The sequence below is a fragment of the Grammomys surdaster genome, unplaced genomic scaffold (assembly GCF_004785775.1).
Source record: "Grammomys surdaster isolate TR1022 unplaced genomic scaffold, NIH_TR_1.0 222, whole genome shotgun sequence".
NCBI classification, from domain to species: Eukaryota; Metazoa; Chordata; class Mammalia; order Rodentia; family Muridae; genus Grammomys; species Grammomys surdaster.
The window spans coordinates 2,491,529-2,517,536 of NW_021604667.1; the positions used below are offsets into that span (position 1 = coordinate 2,491,529).

At 43.1% G+C, this 26,008-nt stretch overlaps 1 protein-coding gene across 3 annotated transcripts in view; it reads left to right on the top strand.

Annotated features, from left to right (window-relative positions):
• The first annotated feature begins 1,097 nt into the window (after positions 1-1,097).
• Positions 1,098-26,008, top strand: part of Slc25a43 (solute carrier family 25 member 43) — a 33,889-nt gene continuing 8,978 nt past the window's right edge. For 2 of the 3 annotated variants that reach the window (XM_028773175.1, XM_028773176.1), the window contains exons 1-3: positions 1,159-1,483; positions 8,697-8,938; positions 13,469-13,641. In XM_028773175.1, the coding sequence (XP_028629008.1) occupies positions 1,209-1,483; positions 8,697-8,938; positions 13,469-13,641 (690 nt within the window). In that variant the 5' untranslated portion in view covers positions 1,159-1,208. Of the gene's footprint in view, positions 1,484-8,696; positions 8,939-13,468; positions 13,642-26,008 lie in introns of all 3 variants that reach the window. The other variant, XM_028773173.1, reaches the window with a different exon arrangement.

The window sequence follows — 26,008 nt, forward strand, 5'->3', positions numbered from 1 at the left end:
ATCACTATGCAGAATCACTGAATGTACATACTGCCACTATGCAGTATGGTGGCCCTTGGTAGATGTAGGTCTAAAATTGACCTACATATGAACCCTGATTCTGTGTGGTGGTGAACGCTCAGCCTTGAGCAAGTGTCTTTGTGTCTTAGTTTCCTTTCTATAAGGTAACATCTAATCTTACCCTCAAAAGCAACATACAAACTGGTTACTTCTTTAATCTTTATAGTAATTCTTTTTTTTTTTTTTTTTGGTTTTTCTACACAGAGTTTCTCTGTGTAGCTCTGGCTGTCCTGGAACTCACTCTGTAGACCAGGCTGGCCTCGAACTCAGAAATCTGCCTGCCTCTGCCTCCCAAGTGCTGGGATTAAAGGCGTGCGCCACCACCGCCCGGCACTCTCTATCTCTTTATCTCATTGGTGCCGTGACTCGCCAATGATGTTGTCCACGCACAGCTCAGGACAGACCACACCAGACCAAAGGGTTCCAATTGAGGTTTATTCAGGACATAGGGCAAAGGTGGGGACAAGAAGAAGAAGAAGATGGGGAGAGAGAGGTCAGGGGTCTCTGATTATTTATATGGGCGGTGACATTGCCTCTCTCAGATAAAGGTGGGAGGTAGCCAGGTGGATTCTGGGAATGTATGGTGACTGCCTTGGCAACGATCTGGGAGTCGCCTAGATGTGATGTCACTGGGTTCGGGGCCTGATATCAACAGTAACCACACTCTCTGAAAATGAGACCCTATCTTCTAAAAGCTGAATGTTTGGCAAGTGTCTGCTAGGTAGCTGCTGTGGTCGTTACTCAAGGTCTGTCTTTCCTGCACTCTGGATTTAAAATAAAAGAGGCTGACAGAAGAGAAGATACTCAGTGGAGTGGAGAGGAGATAGAAGCAAGGTACCTACGGGAATACCTAAGGAATACGTGTTGCTGGCTAGGCCTTGATAGAACAGTGACTAGTCGCCACAGAAAACGGAAGCCTCAGTCTTGCCTATTCATTGCAAACACACTGACTGAGCATGCCTCAGATACCTGTGAGAGTCGCCTTTGATCCCACCCTAGCCCTGAGGCGCTGCTTGGGTGTACGCCTGACTTCCCCAGTTCATCTCAGAAGTCCGCCCCAAGCCGGGCGGGGCCTGGCCGAACTACTCTAACTGCCCCGCGAGCCCAGGGCACCAGCCAAGAGGTGGCCGGCACAGGGCTGGGTCTGGATGGCTACGTGGAGGCGGGATGGCCGGCTAACCGGCAGCCAGCGGCTCCTGTGTGCGGGGCTGGCGGGGGCATTCAGCCTCAGCCTCACCGCGCCCCTGGAGCTCGCCACTGTACTGGCCCAAGTCGGCATACTGCCAAGCCACTCCCAGGGGCTGTGGGCCACCGGACGCCACGTGTGGCTGTCAGAGGGGCCAAGGGCCCTGTGGAAAGGGAACGGCGTGGCGTGCCTGCGCCTCTTCCCCTGCAGCGTGGTGCAGCTGGCCGCCTACCGAAAGTAAGAGCCCGGTGGGAGGGGTCGGGAGGTCGGACTGGGATGGCAGAGCTGGGGGCGGAGGTTGTTGGCCTTGGGACTACAAGGCCATATGTGTGGCCCCTAAAGTACAGTAGCAGTTTTTCATATGCTCTTGAGATTCTTGCCCTGTCAACTGCAGTCTTGTGAATTCTTGAGTCTTTCTGGGAGGAGGCAGAATTATCAAATGATATCTGGGGGTAAAGAAACAAAAAGGCTTCCCAAAGAGATGAGGTCTATCCATTCCCAATGTCTAGTAACTTGAAAATGTTTGCTTTTCTGGCTTTAGGAGAGGAGAGAACGCTCTTGATGGTGTGTAAAAAATGAGACCAGTATCCTAAGGAGTACGTGCTTAGTACAGGAAGAGGGACCAGTCTGTGACCTCAAAAAGATTCCTGTCCACCATCCCTAACTCCAAACTCAGCCTAACTTGGCTTTAGGATCCAATGGGGCCTGCAGCATCCTTTCCCCAGCAGGGACCTGTCTCCTCAGCCTAATGTTCCCCCACTCCCAGCTGCCCACTGATGTCATCCTGTGGCATTTTCTCACCTTCTCCCACATTAACCACTGCTAGGGTAAGATCTAAAGATGCAAATGACAGATGCAAGTGAGTGACCTTAAAAAGAGCTCAAGGATATTTGCATGGGAGCTGGAAGGGAAGCCTAAAAAAGAAAGCCAGTGATGGCAACTCTGGAGGAGGGGCTGTTTCTCTATTGGGGATGATGGTCTGTAAGTTCCTCATTCGGTAGGCACAGTGCCAGCTCTAAAGACTGGCTTTGGTTCTGAATTAGACAGACAGCTTACAGGCAGGAGCTGGTCCAGACACTTTTTGTTTTGTTCTTACTTTGTTTCCAGTGCTGAAAGTGAAACCACAGGCCTTGGAGCAGGCTAGTGAGGTGCTTTACCACTATACTCTCAGCCCTAAGAACTGGTCAGTAGTAACCACAGTTCAGCCTTGGGAGAGAGTCAAGCAGTTAGTTGAAAGGCCAGAGCTGGGAGGCTCTCCTGGCAATTGATGCTCTGAATGGAATCATCCTTACCTTTATAGTGTTCCCAGTTAGCATTCTCCTGTGGCCTCTGCTCTTTTCCCCCAGCAACATCTGTCCTGCAGTCTTGACTTTTAATGATTCCATTTTTCCCTGTTTCCCTCTCTTCTGCACAAAGTGGTAGAGAAATCTTTCCTTGGATAAAATAGAATGTGTACGAAGGAGCAGGGGAAGGGAACAGATTTTCAAAGCCTGATTCTAATGGCATGGCTTTTCTTTTAACCATCTTATATATTTACACCATTTGGCTTTTGCAACTTCTGTGTCCTGCCTAGAACAGTCATAGGACACAAGACAGGAAGCACTATGTCCATATTTACTGATTAGAACTGAGCTCACGCTGGGACACCTCAAATCAGTGACAGTATCACTACTTGGCCTTCTGATTCCAAACCTCATACTGTTTGTAGTACATGATGCCACCTTTCCTTCTGCATTTATTTGACATTAGTTAGTACACAGAAGTAAGCACCATGGACATAAAAGCTGGAGAAAACAGAAGAACAAAAGAAGTATGTCCCCTACCTCAGTTTATAACATACTAGTAAAAAAAAAAAAAGACCAGTATGTCTCCATCCACACACATAAAGCTCGAGGTGGCATGTGACTTCTGTGAATCAAATGCTATGGAAATAGACAGCAGGTGAGGGATCAGAAGATGGGAAGTCTTCACAGAGGACAAGAAAATATCTGAATTTGGCCTTGGGAGAGTAAGTAGGAGTCCTATGGGCAAAGATGAGGGGCATTGCAGGGAATGTCAGTGCAAGCAAAGAAGAGAAAAGGCATGCAGCACAACCAGCTGGAAAAGCAGGTTGGAATGAGATCTTGAAAATCAGACTTGGTATGTGAGGGTGGCTGTGGGAAATATTTATGCAGGGTGGGGGAAGTGCTGGGATTAAAAACAACTCAAGAGGGGTGTGGGGTGATTGTCTCATGGTGGCAGCATAGGATGGGAGAGGTGAAAGACTGTGGGTGGCAGCTGCAGCTAGAAGTCTGCCACACCATGTAGCAGCTGAAAGGATCTGGGATGGGTTGGTGACAGAAGAGCAAAGAGTTACATAGACTAGGCTTGCTGATTTTTTTTTTCCTGACAGATTATTTTCTTTTTGAAAAGTGAAGAGAAACATTCCAGTGAAAGACAAGGCATACTTAGAAAGGTTGATTACATAAAGATGGCAGTCATGGCTAATCAGCATATCCATTCATTGGTACTCTCTCCTGACCACGAAGTTGCAAAACAGGTGACTAGGAATTGGAACAAAACATCCAGTGTAATCAGTCAATGGAGTGGATGAAAAAAAAAATTGTCCATAATTACAATGACAGAGCTCTAGCTTAAAAACAGATCTTCTGGCTCCTTAGTCCAGGGGTGTGTCTACTACTACACAGCTAAAATGTCTGTTAATTGGATTGACAATGAAAGGAGACTACTGGTTAGAGTGTTTTGTGCTATGCTTCTGTCACAAGCAAAGAATACACTGGGTGACTTTCAAATGCATCAAAAAGAAGATCCTGGGCTGGAGAGATGGCTCAGCCGTTAAAGGCTAGGCTCACAACCAAAAATATAAGAGTTCGGTTCCCAGCACCCATGGCTGTCTCTCCAGCCACAAAAAAAATAAAAAAATTTAAAAAAAAGAAGATCCTCCTCCAACTTTACTGCACAACTGCTTGTTTGTCTGAATATGCATTGGTTTGGGTGCCTACAGTTGCAAATTGCTCAGAGCCACTACCATTTCCTTATTCCATAACCAATCATGAGCTTGTGTTGGGGTATGTTGGCTGCTAGCTTGTGTTAGCATGACAAGTACTGATCACATATATCCAGGGGTTTGTGTAGAATCTGAGCTAGCTGAAAGGAAGGGGTTCCTGCAGATCACCAGTGCACTCAGCCTCGCTGAGAAAGAGCTTCTGTGCTCATATGTACAGGAGGAAGAACAAAACTGGAACACTGCCCCAGCCAGTCAGACAAGAATTTTTTAAGATATAGGGACCATAGTGATGTCATTGGTAGGCTAATGAGGTTCTCTACCTTGACTGTTTTTTTTCAAATGTGTATGACTGTTTGCCTGCATGTACTTATGCCTGCACTATGTACATTCCTAGAACCCACAGAGGTCAGAATAGTGCACCAGATCTCCTGAAACTGGAGTTACAGACAATTGTGAACTGCCATGTGGGTGATAGGAACCAAACCTTGATCCTCTGAAAGAGCAGCCAGTGCTCTTAACCACTGAGCCATCTCTCCAGCCCCTTGACGTTGCTATTCTAAGGGAAGATAAGTGATTAAGAGTCTGGGAAGGAAGAATACCCTTCAGTTCTTCTTTTTCATTTTCTACATTTGATAAGACTACTTCATACAACAAACCAACATAATTAGTTCAAGGACTTTGGTAAGCCAAGGGCCTGTTTTCCTCTAGATGCCTCTATCAGTCATTTCATTGTCAGGACTGCTGAGCTCTCTCCTACGTGATCTAAGCTGAGAACTAGCCCAGTGTCTGGCACATTATAGTAGGTCAACAAATGGACAATAAATTAGCCTATGTTCTAGAATGGTGGAGTGGTTTGGGGAGTGAGAATTGGAGAAAGAATGGTGCTTTTGCATTCTAAAGTCCAAGTAGATTTTTTTTTCCAGCTTGCTGCAGACAATATGATAACCATTTCTACTTCCTGTGTCTCCTTTCCCTCCAACTTGACTGGCCAGGGGAAAAAAGCAGTAAGCCAGCATTAACACAGAGGCCAGTGACCTATTGGTGAATAGCAGCTTTAATTGTCTGTGTATCATTTCCCTTCGATACTGGGAGCATAGCCAGGAGTCCAATTGAGATGCACCAATAACCCCTTGAAGGAGATGTTACGAATGAACTCCTTTTAACTTAAGAGCAGAAGCAGTAGCCTGGAATCCCTCAGCTGGTTTCACTTGAATGCCCACTCATTATTCATCAGGCCAGCTGTCACCTGAACAACAGGAAGCCTACCCTTCCACTGGAAGTTCGAGAGCCAAAGAACTGGGAATACTTTCACTTTGAAAAAGATAAAAGTACTATTTTAGCCCAACTCTGTAATTTTGCTTTTATTCCAAACCCTCGGAGCCTTCTCCCTGAACCATTCCATGGCAGAAAGTACTATTTTTCCTGGTTTCCCAAACTTTTCATTAAGGAATGAACTTGCTTTTTTGTGGCTTGGAAGCATGTGCTGTGTAAAAGTACCCCTATAAATATTTCTTCTGGGGTAGACACTCATGATTGGGGATGCCCTGCTCCTCAGAAGGCTTATAACAGTGTAGTTTATGGTTTGTGTTTGCAAAACTCTGTGCAAAGTAATTTTAAGTAAATTTTAAACCTACTGAGAAATACAAAGCATAGTTTGTCAAACACTCATATGCCTACCATCCACACTTCATGTACTATTTTTAGACGGTCTCTCTTTATAAAGTAAGCTGACCTTGAACTTTTTCTGTAGCCCAACCTGGTCTCAAACTCAAGATTCTCCTGTCTTAATCTTCCAAGTGCTAGCATTACAGGCCCACAACACCAATCCCAAAATATCTTTGTTGATGTTGAGGGGTGTGTGTGTGTGTGTGTGTGTGTGTGTGTGTGTGTGTTTGGCTGGGTTTTCTTTTTGTTTTTTCTTTTTTTGCTATCACTGAACTCCATCCTCAACCCCTTTGTTTCATTTTTGAGTTTGAGTCTTGGCCAAGCAGGGCTCAAATTACTGGGATGAAGTGATTCTTCTGCCACAGGCTGCCTAGAGCCATGACTTGACAAGACCTGGCTCCCACATCTCTCTCTTAAATATACTAAAGCCTGGATGGAGGTAGAGTCCTCTTCATGTTTGTTCTTGGTCCTAGTTCCTCTCCCCTTTCCCAGGGGTCTACTTGTAGACTCCTAAGTACCTGTTTACATTACACAAGATGTATGGGTTCTATTGTTTATGATTACCATATACTACAGATCACTCTGCAGCCTGTTTTATTCATCCATCAGTAAGCTTTCATGACTTATTTCTTGTGTTTCTATGATTTGTCCAAGCTCATTCATCTTAACCATATGGGATCATTGAATGGCAATGCCACCATTTATCCATTCCCCTACATTATGACATTTAACTGTTGGAGCTTCGCATTCTTATAAGAAATGTCTGTAGTATGTCTTCATGTGTAGAGCTGTAAGAGTTCCACTAGGCTGTGAGCCAGGAAATGGAATTACAGAGTAAAGACCTGTGCCTCTCCAACTTTACTAGATACTGCAAAGTAAAGGGTGAGGGTTATCAGTTTCCGCACCTTCCCCCCATCATTTGCTGTATGATGCCAGTCTGCTGGGTGAAAAGTAGATACCTTGCCACTATTTATTTTTTTTTCGAGACAGGGTTTCTCTGTGTAGTTCTGGCTGTCTCACTCTGTAGACCAGGCTGGCCTCGAACTCAGAAATCCACCTGTCTCTGCCTCCCAAGTGCTGGGATCAAAGGCATGCACCACCACTGCCCAGCTCACTATTTTTGTTTGTTGGTTTTCTGATAACTGATAAAATAACAGCTTCGATTATAAGATTATAATTATCATTACAAAGGAAACTAATTCTTTTTTTTTTTTTCTTTTTTTTGGTTTTTTGAGACAGGGTTTATCTGTGTAGCCCTGGCTGTCCTGGAACTCACTCTGTAGACCAGGCTGGCCTTGAACTCAGAAATCCACCTGCCTCTGCCTCTCAAGTGCTGGGATTACAGGCGTGCACCACCACTCCCCTGGCTCAGGAAACTAATTCTTTAGACTAAATTTAACAGAGTATATTTGAGCAAAACCAAACCAAAGTCCAATCAGATATCTCCCAGAACCAAGGAGTTTCTAAGAAGTCCAACCCACCACATGACACTCAGACAGCATTTCTAGGAAAACAAAAAGCAAGGTACAGAAAACAACTTAAAATGGTGACAGTTTGGTCATCCAACCAGCCAACTGATTATAGGTTAGCTAGTTAATCATTATAGTCTAATCAGGTAACTGGATGTAGGGCCTTGTGCAGCTAGCCAAAGCCCAGTGGCTACAATTAAAGGTGATGTTGGCTTGGTCCATTGTGTTCAAAACTCAATTTCTGGGGTGCTGGACTTGGGATGTAGCTCAGTAACAGAACTGTATACCTAATGTGTAGAACACTCTGGCTTCCATTCTCAGTGGTGGAGGAGAGTAAAATTTCTGTTTTCATTCCTTTCAGGAAATTCTGTTCCTTATTAGTGTCTAGAGGATGGACAGATTGCATTCCAGTATAGCGATTGCCAGGTGGTTTTGTTCATTTACAGCCCACTGGCAAGTTAGATTATTCAGATAAAAGGTAGAAAAATGCTGGAGGTGAAGTGGAAAGAATTTGGAGAAGATATAGATCAGAGGCTGGACTTCCTGACAGTTAGCTAGCATTATATGGTGGTAGAATTTAAATTTACTACCCAATAATTTCAGTATAATTCTATGATATTTTTCATGTTGTATGGTGGTTTACAAAATAATGGCCTACATATACACATATGTTTGAATGCTTGGCCCATGGGGAGTTGCATTATTAGGACATATGACTCATTGTTGAAACGGATGCAGTCGAGGTTGGAGAGATGGCTCAGTGGTTAAGAGCATTGGCTGCTCAGAGTTCCTGAGTTCAATTCCCAGCAACCACGTGGTGTCTCACAAACATCTGTCGTGGGGACAGATTTCCTCTTCTGGTCTGAAGACAGCTACGGTGTACTCATATACATAAAATAAATAATTCTTTAAAACAGAAGAAATGGGTGTGGTCTTGTTGGAGGAAGTACAGTCACTTTGAGGGGTCAGCTTTGAAGTCTCATTTGTTCAAACTATGCCCAATGTGACTCACAGTCGCTTCTGCCTCCATATTAAGATGTAGAACTGTCAGCAGCTCTTATGTGTGCCTGAATGCTGTCATGCTCCCTGCCATGGTGATAATAAATTAAACCTTTGAAACTGTAAGCTAGCCCCAATTAACTGTTTTCCTTTATGAGTTGCCATAGTCATGGTATCTCTTCACAGCAATAAAAACCCTAACTAAGACACATTGTAAAGTACTTCCAAATGCTAGGAAATATTTGAAGCTGTATAGAGCATGCCAGCACAGTCTAGACCTATCTTGAGCTTTCTGTTTCCCCACCACCAGGTTTGTTGTGCTCTTCATGGATGACCTGGGCCATATTTCCCAGTGGAGCTCGATTGTGGCTGGAAGTCTCGCAGGCATGGTTTCCACGATTGTCACATACCCTACAGACCTCATCAAAACCCGATTGATTGTGCAGAACATGCTGGAACCATCTTACAGGGGGCTTATCCATGCTTTGTCTACTGTTTATCAACAAGAAGGGTTCCTGGCCCTTTATCGAGGGGTGTCCCTCACTGTTTTAGGTAAGGTGGAATTTGACACCCAAGAAAAGGCTGTTCTTTGACACATGTGAAAGTAGTTCAAACTTCTGCTTTCTGTGTACTGAAATTACAGGCACATAATACCATACCACAATTTTAGAGACTTAAAGATTGCAGGCCAAGCAAGGCAAGTGACTCAGAAAAGCCTGGATTCCGAGTCACCCTCAAAACTGCTCAGCTGACAGGAGTCCCCAGTGTGTGTATCCATGATTTAGCACGGCAGGATCTCAATGGTATTTGTAGCCTTTGACAGAGCTACATATACACAAGGACTCTGTTTGCCAAATCCAGAAGGATTGATTTCGTCCATCTATGCAGTACTAAGTGAGGTTAGTCAGTCTATCCTCTGGAAAGTCGGCTTCTAGGGTACTACTGTGCTCTGGGTATCTTCACATCTCTCCTACAGATCTTTCTTATCTAATATACTTGGCCCTTTGTAGGTCATCTGACACTGCCAGTTTGCTTATGTTTGTTCCTCAGGCTCCTCCCTCAGCTATGTTGGCTTTTTTTTTTTTTGGTGTTTATATTTGTTCATTAGAGAACAGATCTCACTCTGTAGCGCTGGCTGGCTGGCCTGGAATTTGCTATGTAGACCAGGCTGGACTCAAACCTGCAGTGATCCTCCCACCTCTGCCTCCTTTGTACTAAGATTGCAAGCACATATCACCATACCCAGCCTTCTGCATTGGCTTTCTTGCCCTGCATCCCCATTGTAGGTAAGCCCTTCTTATAGCTTTCAACAAGCAAGAGTGTACTTAATAATAACTCTTAATATCTTTAATAATAATGCTAATATTTTAGGGGTGCTCACTGGATCTTAAGTACTTTTCCAGAAGCTATGATTACAATTTCTCATTCAAAATTTGTTATCTTTTTAAAGTTTTTCATTTTTCTTTTATTATTTTCTGTGTGTGAGTGTTTTGACTGCATTTATGTCTGTGTACCACATGCATGCCTGGTGCCTGGGAAGGTAGGGAACCTCCATGTGGGTGCTAGGAATCAAACTTGGATCTTTCGTAAGAACAACACATGCTTTTAATCACTAGGTCAACTCTCCAGCCCCCTATTTTTAGGTTTTAATATAATATTTCTATTAATTCTTTGAGAATTTTATATAATATATTTTGATCATATTCATCCCCAATCTTCCCCTAACTCCTTCAAGATCCACTCCCTCACCTCCCTACCTCCTCTCAACTTCATGTCCCCTTTGTTAATAACACAATTCAGTCCAGCCTTTGCTGCACACATACCTATGGGTATAGGGCTATCCTGCAGCTCATGGTCAACCTACCAGAGCCACACTCTTGGAGAAATATAACTCTCCCTCCCTCACAAAATTATTTTTATTATTTTTTAATCATATGTCTATATCTGTGTGTGGAGATATGTGCTCAGGAATGTGGGTGCCCACCAAATTCAGAAGAGGGCAATGGATGGGTGTTCTCACTTGGGTGCTAAGAACCAAACTTGTGTCCTCTACAAGAACAGCACACTCTTAACTGCTGAGCCATCTCTCCAGCCCTCTTATTTTTATCCTGAGTGGTAGGATTACAGATATGTGCCACTTTGTCAAGGCTGGCTGACTTACCCTTCTTTTGTTTTATTTTATTATTATTTGGCGGGGGGGGGATTCTGTCATTGATTGGTATGTTGGTTTTTCTTTTGTTTGGGGGGAACAGAGTCCCACTATTACAGTCTTGACTGTTCTGGAACTTGCTCTGTAGACAAGGCTGGCCCCTCAAACTCAGAGATCTACCTGCCTCTGTCCTCTGGCCTCTGTCCCTCTGGCCCCCTGACCCCAGCCCCTGGGCCTCTGCCTCTGCCTCCTGCCCCCTGCCCCCTGCCCCCTGCCTCCTGCGCCTGCCTCCTGCCTCCTGTCCTAGCTCATCTCCACGTCATCTTCCCTACTGACTCTAGGGACTTATCCTCTCCTGCAGGCTCATGTTCCTATCTGTGGCCCTATGCATGATGTGCCCTGTATACTGCTGCCAGATTGGGATGATCTTCCCAAATGGTCTGCCTTCATTTCATTACAATCCTTAAAAGCTAAGGGAGAAAGCCAGAATTCCTATGGCATTCTAGGTCATTTGGAGCTGGCCCCTGCCAGTCTGCCCTACCTCATCCTATCCTGTACCATGCCTCTCCTGCTCTCATGTTCAAGCCATACAAAAAGTGTGCTCCTTAGAGATACATGCTTGGTGCCTGGACTGCCTTTCCACTCTCTTAGTGTCTGATGGACTCCTACTCTTAGCTCAAGACCCACTTCAAAAGTTCTATGTTCTAAACCATGTGTGATGATCCATGCACATCATGGAATCCCAGTACTCTAGAGGTTAAGGCAGAAGCATCATGAGATCCAGGCTAATCTTGGCTACATGGTTTTCCTGTCTCAAACAACTATACACAAGCTGGGTCTGTAATCCCCCCTTAGCTTCAGGAGGTGGAGGCAGAAGTGAAAGTTCAAGGCCCATCTGGGCTACAGAGTTCAAACCAACCTAGGCAATTTACTAAGGCCTGTGTCAAAAAGTTAAAAAGGTGAGGGGAGTAAGGGAGTAGTGTTGGGACTATATTTCAATCCCTAATATAACACCATAACATAATACAGAGAGACAGAGATAGTTCTCTTTTCTTTCAATTCTTTCCTGGTTCTTCAGGGCAAAATTACTCACTCTGATACTTGTGTGTATAAAGCCTCTTGTATAGCCTAGTATATGCACAGGGGTGTTATAATAGTATTCGATGTTAAAATCTCCAGAAATTAGTGTGCTTTGAGCTGTAGTCCTAGCACCTGGCATAGTGCCCAACACATAGAAAAAAAATCCCTAAATTCCTATTTAGAGACAAAGTCTAATGTAGTATAGGCTGGGTTTGAGCTTACTATGTAGACAAGGCAGGCCTTGAACTGGTCGACCTGCTTCAGCCTCTCTAGTGCTGGGATTATAGGCATGTGCTACCATGCCTAACTCCTTAAATGTTTTTGAAAGAAAATAGGAAGTTGGTGAGTCTTTTCAAATATATGTTTATTAAATATAAAAATATCTAAAGATAAACAGTACCCTACCTATATTCTGCTTCCTTTTATTGTGGATGAACTACACCCCCAGCCCTATCCCATATTAGATCTCTTTGTAGTTTTTAATTTTATGTATAGGGGTATTTTACCTGCATTCATATCTGTGTATAGCATGTGTGTAGTGCCCATGGAGGCTAGAAAAAGGTGTCAGAGCCTCTGAAACTGAACTTACAAATAGTCCTGAGCCACAGTGTACATGCTGGGAATTGAACTTGAATTGTTTACAAGAGTGGCCCAGTGTTCTGAACCACAAAGCCATCTCTCTAGCCCAGATCTCATTTTTTGAGGGACAAATTTAGTCTATCTATAAACTGAAGGTGACTCTGAAAATTTCTGGAGATGTGTGAGAGTATCAGATAATGCATTATTTGCTCACCATCTTAGTTACTAGGAAGGTGAGGATACAGTGTATGATGCTAACTGGACCATATGATATCTAAGCCAGGTCAGGTAACCTCTATGGGCACGGTTATCATAAAATGTTTCCTTCTTCACTAGAGAACAGTCCTTTTCTAGCCTCCAATACTAGATCAAGTGCTCTATAGAAGTGATATCTTTATTTTTATTTTCTCTCTCTCTCTCTCTCTCTCTCTGTGTGTGTGTGTGTGTGTGTGTGTGTGTGTGTACACATGAGTGCTGGGCTGATGGAGGCTACAAGACAGTATCAGATATCCTAGCACTAGAGTTACAGGTGGTTGGGAGCCACCTCTACAAGAACAGTAGGTGCTCTTAACTTATAAGCTATCTTTTCAGTACCATGAAAGTGACTTTTCTCCCTCCATGTTTCTTTTCATTTTTCTCCTTTTTTTGTATCTCAAACACACAGAAAAGTTCTTAGAATTATAAATAACCACACATTCACTGAATAATACATCAGTTTATATTTTTACTTTATCTCACAGAGCCATTCATAAATCCATCTTTTTCTTTGGTGATTTCAATGTAAGTTATAAATTACCAGTATACCTCCACACCCTTCGACATATGTATCATAAACCTAAGTTCAGCATCTAGTTAGGGGTTATTTTCTTCTGCCTGACGCAGTGTCTCATGTACTCAAGTAGCCCAGGCTGGCCAGAAACCTTGGTTTGTAGGTAAGGATGAACGTGAACTACTACTGATCCTCCTGCCTCTACCACCCAGATGATGGCATTGGTGTGTGTCACCACACCTAGCTCTCAAGATTTTGTTTACAGTTCTTTTCTGTACCATGTATTTACAGTAAACTGCACAACCTTGAGTGACCACCTCTTACATCTAGATCTTATGGTGATATCACTCCAGCCCCAGAGTATGCCCTTTTGCTAGTTAACTGGAAGAGCATTAAGCAGTCCCAGACTCCTCCTATTCCCCTTGTGTATCCCCCAGAGGAATTTTTTTTTTGCTCCAGACAGTGGTTCCCAAGACAGCAACCTCTCTCTGTACTTGATTCCCAGGTGCTGTTCCCTTCTCTGCTGGCTCCCTTCTAGTTTACATGAACCTGGAAAAAATCTGGAATGGACCCCGAGACCGCTTTTCTCACCTGCAGAACTTCGCCAATGTCTGTGTGGCTGCTGCTGTGAGCCAGACTCTCTCCTTTCCCTTTGACACTGTGAAGAGAAAGATGCAGGTGTGGAGCATTGGGGTGGGCTGGGGTGTGGGGTGGGAGGCAGATTACCTTGAAACATTTGCAGTTGAGTAACCACAAACAACACTTTGATTCCACACACCCTCCTTCCCATCCTGCCCTACAGCCCCACCACTGATGACGTTTTTCTACAGAGCTCAGGACTGCTTATGCAAATACTATGCAAACCACTTCTGCTAACCTCTGAGCTACTAGCTTAAGCTACTGCCTATACATCCTTTTTATGTGTCCGTCTTCTAGAAAGCTTCCAGATAAGTCTCCTTTTCTTTCCTGGTCCCTGGATACATCACCTATAGTTCTCTTTCCTACAACACCAGAAAAGGAGGACATTGCTAAATGCAACCTGTTAACTTGCCTTCTTGATGCCACCACAGAGAAGACTCTTTCTTGTCACAATGCCTTTCCTAACTAGCCAGGACTAAAATAAACGAAGAACCATTCAACAAGGGGACATTTCAAAGGGTGCAACTGGCCAAGCATTGTCCTAACAATTACTGGGAAAATATATTCACTGTAAAGCACAAAGCAAAATCCGAAAGGTAGAGGCTGCAAATTGAAGAACTAGCTTAGCCTACATTCTTATCAACAAAACCAATCTGATCAGTTGATAACATGAGGATGTTACAGCCACATGTGGGTAATCAGAATCCAAGCTAGACTGACTGTTTTGTTATCTTCCCCTAATCCTGCTCACTCCTCACTCTGCTGGCTTGTCTGCCTCCTTGGACTCTCTTAATGACTTATATGTTCCTTAAGCTCTGCAGAAAGGAATTTGAGGTCATTTGCATGCCACTTGAAATGAGTAGTCCCACTTGTTGGTTTCTCCACATGACTCTGACTTGTTTCTCTAGTTTCTCAATGCTACTCGCCACTTCCTGTTTCCCTGCTACAGTATCCTTTGGCCAGTCTGGTCAGTGCCAAAAAAACGTGAAGGGACTTGACTTCCCAATGCTGTCTTCAGACATGATGGTACTCCACTCTGCCACTCCGATCCACAAAACTTCTCATCTGTCTGGGTTTCTTCTCTACTGTCCTTGTCCAGATGAACCATTGCCACACTGGTATGACTATAGTGCAAAACATAATAAACAAAACTTCTGATTTAGAAAATAATGCACATATTAAAATATGGTTTAAAGGGTTGATTTCACATTATGTATGTTTGGTCACAATAAAAAAAATAATGTACGTGTGCTTGTAGAAATTTTAGGAAATACAGCAAAGTAGAAAAAAAAAGAAAATACTCTAATGCTTATAGATTCTAATAGTTACTAGGTTTTTTTCCATGTATGTTCACACACTCACACATACATACACACACACACACTGGCATTATTTTTTAAAAGCTGTGTTCAGACTACAAATAAAAGTTAGTAGCTTGCTTTTTTTACTTATCACATAGCAGATACAGCTCTGGGCCATTAATTGTTTAGTTATGAAATGCTATTTCGCCCTATGAACATGTTCGAAATAGTTAAAATTTCTCCATTTCTAAATAATGGGACTAGCCAGGCAGTGGTGGCGCATGCCTTTAATCCCACCACTTGGGAGGCAGAGGCAGGTGGATCTCTGAGTTCGAGGCCAGCCTGGTCTACAGAGTGAGTTCCAGGACAGCCAGGGCTACCCAGAGAAACCCTGTCTCGAAAAACCGATAAAACAAAACAAAACTAAATAACTGGGGCTATTTCTAATTCCTAAGTATCTAATTCCTAAGAATAACAACACTGCAATGAAATCTCTTGTGTTTTTCACATTATATTCCTAGAAATTGACTTACAGGTCACAAGACCTGAATGAGTCTAAAGTATTCTAAATTTTGGGTGTTGAGGACTGAGCCCAAGGACATGTGGGAGTTAGACTAGTATTCTACTACCATTGAGCTACATCCCCTGTCCTTGCATATTTTTCTGTGTGCCAAGATCTTAAATTACCAGGACTGGCCTTGATCTTCCCATGTAATCCAGAAAAGGCTTCAAACTTGAGAGCTTCCTGCCTCAGTCTCCAGGGTACTGGGATTTTCAGCATGAGCTACCATGCCTAGCTCACTTCCTCTCTGTTGCTCATGAGAGCTCTCTCCCTAATTGTTTTTTGTTTGTTCTTATATTTAATTATTTATTTATGTATTTTCTGTGTTTTAGTGCTCTGTCTGCATAAACCTCTGTATGACAGAAGAGGGCATCAGACTCCATTACAGATAGTTGTGAGCCACCTCTCCATCTCCTTGTTCCTTTGTTTTTAAGACAGGGTTTCTCTGTGCAGCCCTGGCCGTCCTAGAACTCACACTGTAGACCAGGCTGGCCTCGAACTCAGAGATAGTCTCAAACTCAGAGATAGCCTGCCTCTGCCAGCACCATACTGACTCTTAATGAAATTTACACTCCAAAAAATTAGAGGTGTTCATTTGCACCAGCAGTAAGGGAGAGTGGTCCATCTCCTGTCACTGATATCAACTGTCACTTCTCTAATTCATTGTTTACAAGTGAGGTAGCACATTCTTCACAGTTGCCCACTTGTATTGCTTTATAGTTTGTATATGCTCTTTGCCTATTTTCCTGGGATATCTAGATTTTCATATTGTTGGCAACAGGTCTTTGCATATTAAAGGTATCAACCTTCGCATGCATTGCACATTCTCTTCCATATCATATTTTCTAACATTTGCCTTAATGCTCTTTATGTGGGATTTTTGAGATAAGAGTCTCACAGTATAGCCCAGGCTGGTCTGGAACTCACTATGTACCCAAGCTGGCATAAAATATGTGGCAATCTTCTGCCCTCAGCCTCCTAATTGCTGAGGTTACAGACATAAACCGCCTCTTCCAGGTCTGTTTACGTGTTATGATGTATATATTTTGAAATGTTACGTAACCATATACTTTTGCTCTTGCTTTTTTGTTTCTAACTTTATTTCTCTGCTTCAAAGGGCTACCCCTATAGTCATCTTAGTCAGTACTGATGCAATCCAGAACCTCATACATGCTAAGCAAAGCCCCCAACCTTATAACTAGTCACCTTTTTGTTCCTTAATTACATTTTATTATAACTTCAACACTTAATGTATTTATGTATTCAACATTTTAATGTATTTAGAATTTATAGTTTGCCAATTGCTTATTCACCATTTTAAAATAGTCTTTCTTTTCTCACCTACTTTGTGATGTGGCTTTCACCACACAGTACATGTTTGCCCAGGGTCTCTATGTCTGGCAGAGTGTTCTGCTCAGTTGCCCTCTAGACTGTTCTTGCATCAGTACCATCCCACTTCAATGCTCACATCGTTCTAACCCACTCCTAACTTCACTGCTCATCTTTGTAATGTTTCCTTGATTTTTCACAGTCATTTGTCCTTCCTGGTAAACTTCAATTTTGTCTTGTGTTTAGATTGAAATTACATTACAGTACAAACTTGCAGTAATTTGTGTAAAACAGTCCATCTTTTCTTCAGGACCAGTATGTAGCCCTGTAGCCCTCCTTTAGATCCAATGTTTTGTATTTTGTTTTTTGTTTTTTGTTTTGTTTTTTTTTTTTTGGTTTTTTGAGACAGGGTTTCTCTTTATAGCTCTGGCTGTCCTGGAACTCACTCTGTGACCAGGCTGGCCTCGAACTCAGGAATCTGTCTGCCTCTGCCTCCCAAGTGCTGGGATTAAAGGCATGTGCCACCACTGCCTGGCCCAATCTTCTTTCTTCAAGTTCAATAGAAGACTGCCACTATTCAACCTCTTTAACATAATCAAACGCTAACTTCCTAAGTTTCAATCCTAGGAATTTTTTTTCTCATACGGGCAATGGTGGCACACATCTTTAATGCCAGTTCTCAGGAGGCAGAGGCAGGCAGATCTCTATGAGTTCAAGGACAGCCTGGTCTACAGAGTAAGTTCCTAGACAGCCAGGGCTACACAGAGAAACCCTGTCTCGAAAAACAGAGAGAGAGAGAGAGAGAGAGAGAGAGAGAGAGAGAGAGAGAGAGAATATGAATGAATGAATGAATGAATGAATGAATGAATGAATGAATGAATATCTCTCTCTTACTGCCAGGGACACCCCCAGCACTTTCTCATCTTTTGCGTCTATCCTAGCTTATGTAAAGTTTGGTACCTACAACTAATGAACCTACCTAAAATAAAACCTTGAGACCTGTGGGTAGGGGTAAGTCATCAGAAAGGGTTTTAGGTAAAGTTCAGTGATATCTGGATGTGAAGCTGAGAGATTTTAGTCTTCATAAATCTTCAGCGTTACTTTCTCTTTCTGGGAGCTAAAACATGGCTTTCTCTAGGAGACTCTAGCAAACACTGCATTCTGCACTAGAATATCACCTTACCATAACAATCTGCCTCCAACCAGGGTAAGAAACACTGAGAGTAAGAATTTGAGTCCTAATCATTTTCCCTTTGTGTTGGAACCTTCTAGATAATGCATATATAGTATGTCAAGAAGCCTCAGTCACAGCTGAGTATGGTGGCTCGTGCCTGTGATCTCAGTGATAGCGGCAAGAGGATCAAAACTTCAAGAACACCAACATCTACATAGCCAGTTTGAGATTATCCTCAAGAAAACAAAAACAGAGAAAACAGCTTTCAAATAAATGCCAAGTCATAGTGGTTGTTTTTAAAAACCACAAAGATTGGCACCTAATTATGATTAACATCATAAATGTCATCTGAAAATATAGTAAGTCAATTAATATGACTCAGCCAAAATTTTATTTTTCACGGGTTAATAAATATAATCACTTGTCAATAATATATTTTTTAAAAATTAACACCCAGGACAGAGCCACAGGCTTTTAAATGGCAAACATGGCATTACCTACTCTGGCCACTAGGTGTCACTGCAGTAAATGAACCAGCAGTTTAGTGAGTTACTAACCTCACAGACCCAGCTCAGGATCACTTTCAGTTAGGAAGATAAGAGGCCAGAAGCAACAGGAAACACCTAAATTTTTTTTCTCTGAAGCACACAATGCAATATTCATCAAGAAGAGAGAACCATAAGAACCACCTGCCCCCACTGGATCAGGCAGGTTTACCCACTTCATTTGTCACAAGGGCACCAAGCTGCTGTGACCTGAACACATTTGCATTCCATTGGTTTTCTCCATGGCACTGCCCAACATGAAGCAAATCAACAGCAGGTGTCTGGTGGATAGCCAACTGAACAGGGAATTTTTCCCAGCACCACAGTGGCTGTCGCCTTTGTCTGAGTGCCTAGTTGTCTTCATGGGCTTTTACCCAGACAGTTGTACATACAATCTGTCTGTCTAATAACACCACCCCAGGTTGGAAGTCTTCTGAACATTAATGACAATAATCAGAAGCCTTGTTTAGCCACCTGAGCCCTTCCTTCACCAGACTTACATTCATTTTATTCTGTTTTTCTTTGTCTTGTTTGGCCTGCTAGATGCTGGAGAGGTAAATAATTTATGTATGCGCATGTTTTGACAGAATGTTTCTGGGGCAGAAGGGTCAGATGTATGTGAAATGAAATGCTTCTACCTTGCGTGCTTTCATGGACCCTAACACCACCATGCCTGAAATCTCCTTTTCCATGAGTCTGTACATTTGAACTCACACTCTTCTAAATGCAGCCTGCACGTTCTATCTGGATCTCCACCTGGTAAAAAGAAACAACAGGCTGGCCATAGTGGCAGAACCTTTAGGGAGGCGGAGGCAGGCGGACTTTTGTGACTTTGAGGATAACCTTGTCTACACAGCAAGTTCATCCAGACCTACACAGTGAGACACTGTCTCAAAAGGGGTGGGGGTGAAGAAAAAAGAAAATATAAGATGGAAGAAATGCTGACAAAAGATATTTATGATTCATCTGTAAGCCCTATTAAGAACCAAAGAATTCTGAAAAAAAAAAACTATAATCGTTCCATAGACAGGTGTATTTGAAAGAGAAGGTGAGATGGACTGGAAAGCACTTTGCTGGGAATCTGGGGTACACCTTCAAACAGGGGACCTGGAGTCTGATACGCCGTCTGAAAGAATCGGGAAGGAGATCCATGCACACCCCCTCCACTCTGTTGCTTATGAGGTATTTCCATTTCATCCAATACAAACGCATGTGTCACCCTGTTGATTTATACCTCAGTGGACTTTGCCCCCACCACAACTCACAAGGTAAGCAGGATCAGGCCAGGTCAGCATTTGAACTGAAAGTGCATAAAATGAAGGACAAAGGTGGTATCCAAGTGGCACAGCTCAGTGAGCAGAACACACATGATCAGTGAATAAACAGAGGCCCCAGTGTGCTCAAATAGACTCCAATCTGACTGAGATGGTTACCACCTTGAGCAACCTTTGCTGAGTAGGACACAGACCCTTCATTTACCCACTGAAAGCTTCTCATGCTCTATTCTACATCTTCACACACACACACCCATCTCCCTCCTCAGTCCTGGGCTCACAGCCTACTGATTTGTGCCACTGAATATTACATCTTCATGATCATTTCCAATCCACTATCTATCAAAGTTACTCTTGTTCCCCTAAAACTGTCTTCCTAGAGTTTTCCCTTTCTGTGCCATCATTCTCCCAGATACCCAAGCATCCAGAAGTTAGGTTCGGCTCTGCCATCCCGTCATCCAACCAACCCAAAGCCCATTTGCTTCCGCATTCATAAGTCTCCCACATGGGTCCTTTTTCTTCTGCCCTGACTCCAATCAAAGGCCTTATCAGCTCATACTGCAGTACATACTGTTCTCTAGGATTGATTCTAAAAGTAACCATTAGCACTGAGCGGGAAGATACAGTAAGCACTGGGCCAAGTGTATGTTCGTTATATCATCCAATCCTTACAACAATTTACAAAGTGAGCACTGTTATTACTATACCGGTTTTATTGCACATGCCTGTCTGCATGTGTGTGCCTGTGTCTGTGTGTGTGTGTGTGTGTGTTAATGGAGTCAGTGATCTCTGTCCACCATGCAGGGCAGGTTCTGGGACTTAAACTCAAATCATCAAGGGTTGGCAGCAAGTACTTTTACCTGTTGAGCCATCTTGCCTATTGAGATGAGAAAACTGAGGCACTTGAAGGTTCTGTAGATTACAAGCCCATCTTCCAGCAATGGAACTGGGATAAAGACCATGCAGTTTGCTGCCAGAATCAGTACACACTTCAGTCCATGGGTTTCTTGCAGAACAAATATTCTTTCGTCCTGTCAGTGTTGATCCTTCTCTATCACCTTTAGAGCATAAAGGCTGGCCCATTAGCCTGGAATGGTTCCCTCTCCAACTTCACTGTCCCTGCTCTATAGAGGCCCTTTGTATAGGGAGTTGCAGAATCAAATGTCTGTAAGAATTAAGAAGCACCATGGACAGGAGAGCTGGGGAGACCCAGATGACAGGCACTCAGCCCCAAACAATAAGCCTTTAAAGTGTATTCTAAGCCACCGTGCCATTTGAAAGCATTCTGAAGAACTAAACTCTGTGCTCACAGAATGTGATTAGCATTTAAATATGCGTAGCAGAAAAGAGTGAAGTGAGTTGGTGGAAGCTGCAGCTAAGCTGCAAGAGTCTCTTCTCAGAAGGATGGTTGCCATTTAGAAATGCAAGCCCAGTTTTCAAGGGAGCCCCTAAAATTTGCATCAAGATTTTGATGTGAAATCTTTCTATCTTTTAAGGTTACAAATAAAAAGTACTGACTGGGCAAAGCAAAACATGCCTCTGTTCAATTGAAGCATCCAGTTGCAATAGTGAAGAAGTTCCCCTCCCCCAAGCCCTGAAAACCAAATGTATTATATATTCAGGTCAGCAGGCCTTTGTTCCTGCAGCTACCTCTCTCTGCCTAAGCATGACTTCTGTCTCTGTAAAGGTTCAACTGAGCTTACCTTCCCACCCATAAGGCATTCAATTTCAGATATGAGTAAAGACAGATATTTAACCCTTTGAGAACCACAGTGCAGGCACTCCAGCCCACTGGGGTGGAGGGTCCTGGGGAAGAAGAAACAAAATTAGGTGTAAGGTACCTTCTCTGAAAAAGGTGGATGCTGTTTTTCACTGATTCCATCTTCTGCTCCCATATCTGTGGGCACAGTAGTTGTATTCCCAAAAGTTGTTGGTGAGTAACTCATTTTAAAGGATGCTGTTAGCCTCTCCATGTATCCTCTCACTGTGAAATTTTCCTTTCCATAGCATTTTTCCTATCTCACCCTTTTTTATCTCAACATTATTGCTTTGCTGTCCCTTCCCTACTAAAACTACCTCCTGATAGCAGCTGTCTTATTTTCCCAAGCAGAAGTAGTCTCCTCAACCTCAGTGCCTTAGTTCGCTTAGTTTTGAGCATCCCTACTCTGGAACTGTGAAATCCAAAATGCTCTAAAGTCAGAAACTTGGAGCATCCACATGATGGAAAATTCCACAACTGACCTCAAGTAAAGGACTGCAAACAAATATAGACACACTGAAAAGACTGTAGATGGGGCTGAGAAGATGATTACTACATATGCACAGGGGCTTCAGTTTGAATTCCCCAAACCTATATAAAACTAGACACAGTAGTAGTGTACATCTATAATTCCAGCACTCCTATGTTGAGATGGGAGTGCAGAATTAAAAGTATCCACAGAAACTCATGGCCCAGATAGCCTCACATGCACAGCAGTAAACAGAGAGGCTGTGTATCTAATAAGACAGGGGTGAGGACCACATCTGAGATTGTCCTCTAACCTCCACACATAAGCCACAGCACACATGTACCAGCACACAGACACACATACACACACACACACACACCATATATACATGCATATGTATATATAATAATAAAAATTGAATAAGACTGCATAAAGTTACCTTTATGCTTTATAAAATGAAATATATATGAAACATAAGTAAATTTCTTGCTTAAATTTTGCTCCCATTCAAAGATCTCTCTTTATGTATAAGTATTCCAAAATTAAGAAATATTCAAAATTTGAGGTACTTCTTATCCAATCATTTTAGATAAAGGATACTCAGCCTAGAAAGCTCTTTTATGTGTGTCACAAGATCCCTTATATTATAAATGTTTCTTTTCTATAAATTGCAAGCTCTTTGCCCGTGGGAAGTATATGTTATACTTTTGTATATCCCTATAACATGTAGTGATGCATAACAGGCACTTGATACTTGTTTTTAAATGAATGTTCAAAGCAAATCAAGAGCCCTCCCTGTGAGTACAGAGTTGAACCATGCTACTGAATGAACCCCGAGTCTGTGCGCTTGTTCCTACACAAACTGAAGGTAAGAACACCCAAGCTTGACCTCTTCCCAGACCGCTGCCCTAAAGAAACCTCTTCGTGTCCTCTAATACTACTTTTGTGTGCTGTTCTAAGAATTCACTGTCTCCTACCATAGCTATTCCGTCCTGTGCCACCCATGGCCAACAGCTGTTAACTGGTAAGATTAGCAAATGTGCTAAAAGGACAAGATAGAACCAGGCACAATGTCAAAAGCTTATAATCCCAACATCCAGAAGGCTGAGACAGAAGACCTGCCTGGTCTACAGAGCAAGTTCAAAGCTAGTCTGGGCAATTTAGTGGGGCTGTGTTTGAGGCAAACAAGAAAACAGGATAGGGAAAAAACTTCACACTGTTCCCATTTGTCCTCTCTGTGCATTCCAACCTCCCATCACTGTGCATGGATCTGGAGGCACCTGAAAAATCACACCACCATCCAATTCACAGTCCTTAGGTGACAGCTTTCAGGAAATGTAGGAATGTATATGACTCTGCTGTTCTTACTGAAGCTTTTGTCAGGGCTAGACACATGAAGATTTGTGCAAGAAGATAACGACAGGAAAAACCTGCCCTGGATTAAGGAATTGTAACCATACTACCATTTGTTGGTCAGATAATATATATAAGGCAGATTCTTAACTCATTTAATCCTCTTTATCAACCTCCAAAATGGGTACTATTATGAGTCTTATTTCATGGATGTGAAAAGGAGGCACAGAGAGGGGAAGCTACTTGCTCAGAAGTCACACAGCTAGTATATGTTAAAGCTGGCTCCCTCTCCTTCCTCTGGGCTTTTGTTTATCCACTAGGAAGCAGAGGGCTCCTTCCTAGATGCTAGGTAATTAGTTAACTTAGCCTTTCATTCTTTTGCCTCTGCTGAGAAGGTGGAAGCTGGACCTTGAAAACTGGCAGCTCAATGTTTCAGTGTATGAACCTTTGAGAAAAATAACAATGTTTAAAAAGGCTCAGAAGCCTTCATCCATTTAAGCTGCTCTACAACAGTAAGCTGGGTGGCTTCTGAACAATACACATGGATTTCTCATAGTTCTGGAGGCTGGGATGTTCAAGGTCAAGGCAAATTTGATATCTGCTGAATGCTTGCTTTCTCATTCCTAGATGGCATGTTCTTGTTGTATCCTTCCATAGTAGAAGAAGCAGGACACCTCCTGGCATGGCTTTTTGGACACTAATCCCATTCCTGAGGGCTCTGGCCTCGTGATCTTATTATCTTCCAGAGGTTCCACCTCCTAAAACATTACATGAGGTCAGGATTTCAACACAGAAATTGGAAGGAAACACAAATGTTTGGACTTTAATAAGCCTAGTTTTGGGCAGAAGCTGGTTTCCTCAAATTAAAGTGGGAAAAAATTCTTAGGAAAACTCTAGTATCCTAGAGCTTAGTCTCAGCAGCCTGTCATGGGAAGCCCCGTTGGCAGCTTTAACAAGCTCCCCGCTGTAAGAAGAAACAGTGCACAGGCGTAGACCATTCCTTACCCATGATCCTTTGGTCTGGCTGATCACAGGACTGGGAAGAAAGTCCTTAGTGCCCTGGAAGGAGCAGCAGCAAGACCCTAGGAAAGATAAGGAAATTGTTGTCCCAGCCACTCGTAGAAGATACTAACCAAGTTTAATGGTTCTGCCTACTTTTGCCTCTCCTGGTTGGCACAGCATCTAATCTTAGTAAGAAAAAGGATGTTTTCCTAAAAGACCACTCACTTGTCCTGATGTATGTACAGTGTTGAGTGCTGAGTACTGAGCTCTCAGAGAGGTGAGGGAGACCGACTCTTGCCTTTGTTGTAGTCTCACTGATGCCTGGCCCCTTTGAGGACTCACTTCTGCCCAAGTGAGTGGCGTTGCCTTAGCAGTCAGAAGTAAAGGATGCTTTGTGAGGGCAGGTGAATGTCTGAACATCTATTAGGCAAGACAGGGGTTTGGGGGGAGCTTTGTTATTAAAGTGAAGGGAAAGAAAAACTGCCGTCACCTTTGTTCTCTTAAAAAATATACAGTGCCCTAAACACTTTGGGGATAGCAGTTCCCCAAAGTTCCATCAGGGAAACAAGACTGTCCCTAGAGAGCAGGCAAGGAGGGAATAGGGAGGTGTCTTCCCAGTGCCACTGAACTGATCATGGCTCACTGCCCTTTACTCCTGACCTGAGCTGGCTTGTTCCTTTAAAGCAATAAAAATCTGGGAATCCAAACAGCTACCTAGTGCTAAGCTCTGTCTAAACACTAACAGCCGGTAAGATAAAACCTCCCACCTCTGTCCCCAAAAAGAGCAAGTGAAGATAAGGAAAGGGGAAGAAAGGTCTCAGAAAACATCTACCGTCAATAAAAAAGTCAGCAGCTACCTGGGAAGCCTCTGCTATCTGAAGGCTATGGACAATGTTGTTGACTAACCACACTGCTTGCTTGCAGCCAGTGTTGGAGATGAAGCACCTATTTTCATCGTTCTCCCCTCCCCCATACAGTTGTCAGTTATTTATGCTCATGGCTGTGTCCCCATGAACAGATTAGCTCACAGGGGTGATGACACGTACATTGAATCTAGCATAGCCCTTAACCTGCCAGTGGAGTGGGATAGGCCACAGGCCCTCTCTGAGCCTCACCTCCCTCATCTATACAGTGTGAAGCAGAGAACTGTGCCTTCTTCATGTCCATGTGCAAAAGACTGAATTAGGTTATTGAACATAGGCACATTGTAAACGCTGCTCTCATTGTACTTGGAGCACCTCTTCAGAATCTATGCATAGACAGCACAGGAGGCCTGATTAGAACTCTATAAAGCCAACCCAGGTGCATTTCTGTTTTCTGAACTTACTATCAATACACAAATGAGCCAGGATAACAAAACCTTAGTAGCCCCTCCATCTTGATAGCTAATGATAAGTAGTGATGGCAGACAAGGTCAGCATTCTTTTGTTGGTTAGTTTAGTAAGCACTTATTAGGCAGGCCCAGCACTGCAAGCCTGGAGTGGCTGAGGCAGGAGGCAGGTGAATTCAAGGCCTTACTTGACAACAGAGTAAGTTCAGCCTGGGTAATTTAGTGAGACTCAGTCTCAATTTTTAAAACAGTTTATTATACTGTGTGTGTGTGTGTGTGTGTGTGTGTGTGTGTGTGTGTGTGTGTGT